The following is a 2,803-nucleotide window of genomic DNA, read 5'->3' as shown; positions in this document are numbered from 1 at the left end:
AAATTTGATATTGATTACTTCTGGGATAACCCTGAAAATTTGATATTGATTACTTCTGGGATAACCCAAAATGAAAAATTGATAATTTCTAGTGGTACGGAGGGAGAACTACTTTTTAAAAATTGAATTCACTTCATCAATTTTCAGCAAAAACTGGATTTTCTTTTACAAATTCAGTCAATCATTAAAAGTTACTTCAACATTATGACCATTATTTGTTTTTTTTAATCAGGTAAGTGTTTAAGGCTCTAATGGACAGATATAGGCGAGATTAGATGAGTAACCAGATTTGCAATACACAGAAATAATTTATGGTTTAAAAAAAGAAATTAATGATAAAAAACAAAATATAACATGAACAACAATATGTATATTCAGTGCAAAACCCGGTGTATATAGACAATTATGCAGATTAGTAATAAGAGTGTTGAACCAAAAGAGAAATAGCAAGCCACTACATCTAAATTCATCATCATCATCCTGATATCGATCAAACTCCCTTTGAAATTCATTTTACTCAACTTAGATTTTTGGATTGAGTTGTCGCTTCGACTAATTTATGCTCGTTCGGTTCGCTTCAGCAAGATCACAAGTATGGCCATCACAGCCAATCCCATGAACGATGTTTGCATCACAGCATCTGCATTTACTCTTGTCGTACCATCACTGCCACCCTTCACTCCGAATAGATTCTGCAGGTAACCGGACAAGTTACTCACCATATCAGTCACACTACTTTTCACCTTCTCAATAATATCGATAACTCCCCCTGCAAACTCATATTCTGAATGCTCAGATGACCCTGTGGAGCTTTTCGCATCATAGTTGGCATCTGATCCTGTTGAAGAGTTCTGATCCACACCATCATATTCTGCAACTGGCTCTGTCCAGTCTGGCCGTGAGTCACCTTTAAAGAATTATAAGCATTATTGGCCAGAATTCACCTACAGTTGTTGGCAAATAGAATGGGTGGAGGAGATAAAGAGTTCTTACATGGCGTGTGCGACTGTAGAAACTGCTGAAGATCTTCGTTTTGCAATACTGCTTTCCAAACATTTTGATCACAGGCAATAGAAGCAACAACATTCTACCGAGGCATCAATTTACCACAATCAATACTGATTAGCATGTAAATAATATTACTTATATTCTTAAAGATGATTAAATTCTTAATGTCGTGGAACTTGACCCGAGGTTTCAAATCAATGCAGACGAGTTGGAATTAATAAACAAGAAATGTAGCTTGATACTTTGATGAGCGAGTTGTTTTGGAAGAGAAAGGAAAAAATACAAACCTTGGCCATTGAGTTCTCATGCAAGAACTTAAAGGCCATGATTGCAGGGGCTGGAACAGCAAGCTGACTGGTGATGCATGCTTTGGTCTCCGAATCATCATTTCTAACCAAGTTTGGAGTCGACAGATAGGTCCTGCAGAAACGAAAATTTATAATCACAAAATGCACCCAAGCCACAATTTAGAGCAATAAACTCACAAACATACAGTTGACGTATGAAACACACTAGACGAATTACGCCCGCTTTGTCAACATTCTAATTGGAATTTTTATGAGGTAATGATCAAGAAAATATCACTCCGTCCTATAGAAATAGTTCATATACATTTAGCAACCTTTTCCCCCTTCCCTTTTACCTTTTACATTATCATTTATAGACCCCACCATCCCCTACACAATTAACAATTTCATCTGATTTTTCTCCTTCTGTCTTACCTTACAATTTACACATTAAAAACTCTACATGGCCTATTTCTGTGGAACGGAGGGAGTAGTTAATAACTACGTATAACTAGTAACATAATCTAGCAACAGAGACCATAGTACCGGCAATAAATCAAAGAAATGCGTTGGCAGACGAGGCCTGAATCAAAACCCCATCGCTACCGAAATTCAAATTTCAAACAGATGCGAGTGTATGCAGTAGTACCATACCAAAAACACTAGGAAAAAATAGTTATTCTCTATTCAAACATAATGTTGATGAATGTAACGGCTTGCATATGAAATCAATAATTCAAACATATAAAGGAATGAACAAATTACTTTGGCTAGACTATGAAATCAATAATTCAAACAAATAAAAGGAATATAAAAATTAGTACTTTTCAAGTGCGGCTGAGAGTTCAGAAGTGGCCTCTTCCGCTTCCTTAGGCGTCGGCGCACCGCCAAAAACAACCCTAGGCATCCGGTGACCTCCGGCCTCCTGCGCATCAGGAAACACCCAATCATCCAATTCCAAACACGGCCTGGCCTCAGAATTACTGGCTACCAGCTTCATTTCCTCTGACGCTGGCGCCAAGGGACGGGCTGACTCGGACTTCCGGGCGGTGGAATAGTGCTCCGCCGTGACGCTGAGCATGCCGCCGCTAGCGGCTGTGATCCCCGCCATCTTCGCCGCAGCTCTCATAGCTCCGCCTCCCATGGATTGGCAACAGTGAATTAAGGGGGGAAATTCGAACCCTAGATTGCGATCACAATTGCTTAAAAGAGGGGTAATCTGAGGCGGTGTGAGATGAATAATTAATTGGCGAAAATGGAGACTGCTTCGTCGAAGGGTTACACGTGTAACATTTATTTTCGAATTGGACTTCGGATAGGATTATCTATTTTAAAATCTATGAAGATATTTTCAAATTTATTGTGTGGTCCACCAACCTTACAGCATCCACGTCCGTGCTCTTGTCAACGAGCACGGATGTTGGCCCGGATCCACTTTTACTCTCTGCTCTTAGACAAGAGCACAACACTCACATCCATACTCTTCCGCAAGGACAAGCTCAAGGCTC

General features: G+C 39.6%; 1 protein-coding gene across 1 annotated transcript; it reads right to left on the bottom strand.

The window, feature by feature from the left end:
* Positions 1 to 350: 350 nt before the first annotated feature.
* On the bottom strand, positions 351 to 2,593 carry LOC121787541. The gene is made up of 4 exons (XM_042186308.1): positions 2,120 to 2,593; positions 1,296 to 1,428; positions 994 to 1,087; positions 351 to 907 (listed from the first exon to the last, which is right to left on the bottom strand). The coding sequence occupies exons 1-4, from the start codon at positions 2,437 to 2,439 to the stop codon at positions 558 to 560; spliced, it is 897 nt and encodes a 298-aa protein (XP_042042242.1). The 5' UTR covers positions 2,440 to 2,593; the 3' UTR covers positions 351 to 557.
* Between the last annotated feature and the right edge of the window lie 210 nt (positions 2,594 to 2,803).

This window comes from Salvia splendens, chromosome 22 (assembly GCF_004379255.2).
Source record: "Salvia splendens isolate huo1 chromosome 22, SspV2, whole genome shotgun sequence".
NCBI classification, from domain to species: Eukaryota; Viridiplantae; Streptophyta; class Magnoliopsida; order Lamiales; family Lamiaceae; genus Salvia; species Salvia splendens.
The sequence above is the reverse complement of the archived record's forward strand: the minus strand, read 5'-3'. Positions and strand labels throughout refer to the sequence as shown.

Coding starts and splice junctions, on each gene's coding strand:
- LOC121787541 (XM_042186308.1), bottom strand. CDS start 2,439: ATGGGAGGCGGAGCTATGAGAGCTGCGGCGAAGATGGCGGGGATCACA. Junction 1,429..2,119: donor CTCTCAGCCGCACTTGAAAA/GTACTAATTTTT, acceptor TCGTTTCTGCAG/GACCTATCTGTCGACTCCAA. Junction 908..993: donor TCTACAGTCGCACACGCCAT/GTAAGAACTCTT, acceptor AATTCTTTAAAG/GTGACTCACGGCCAGACTGG.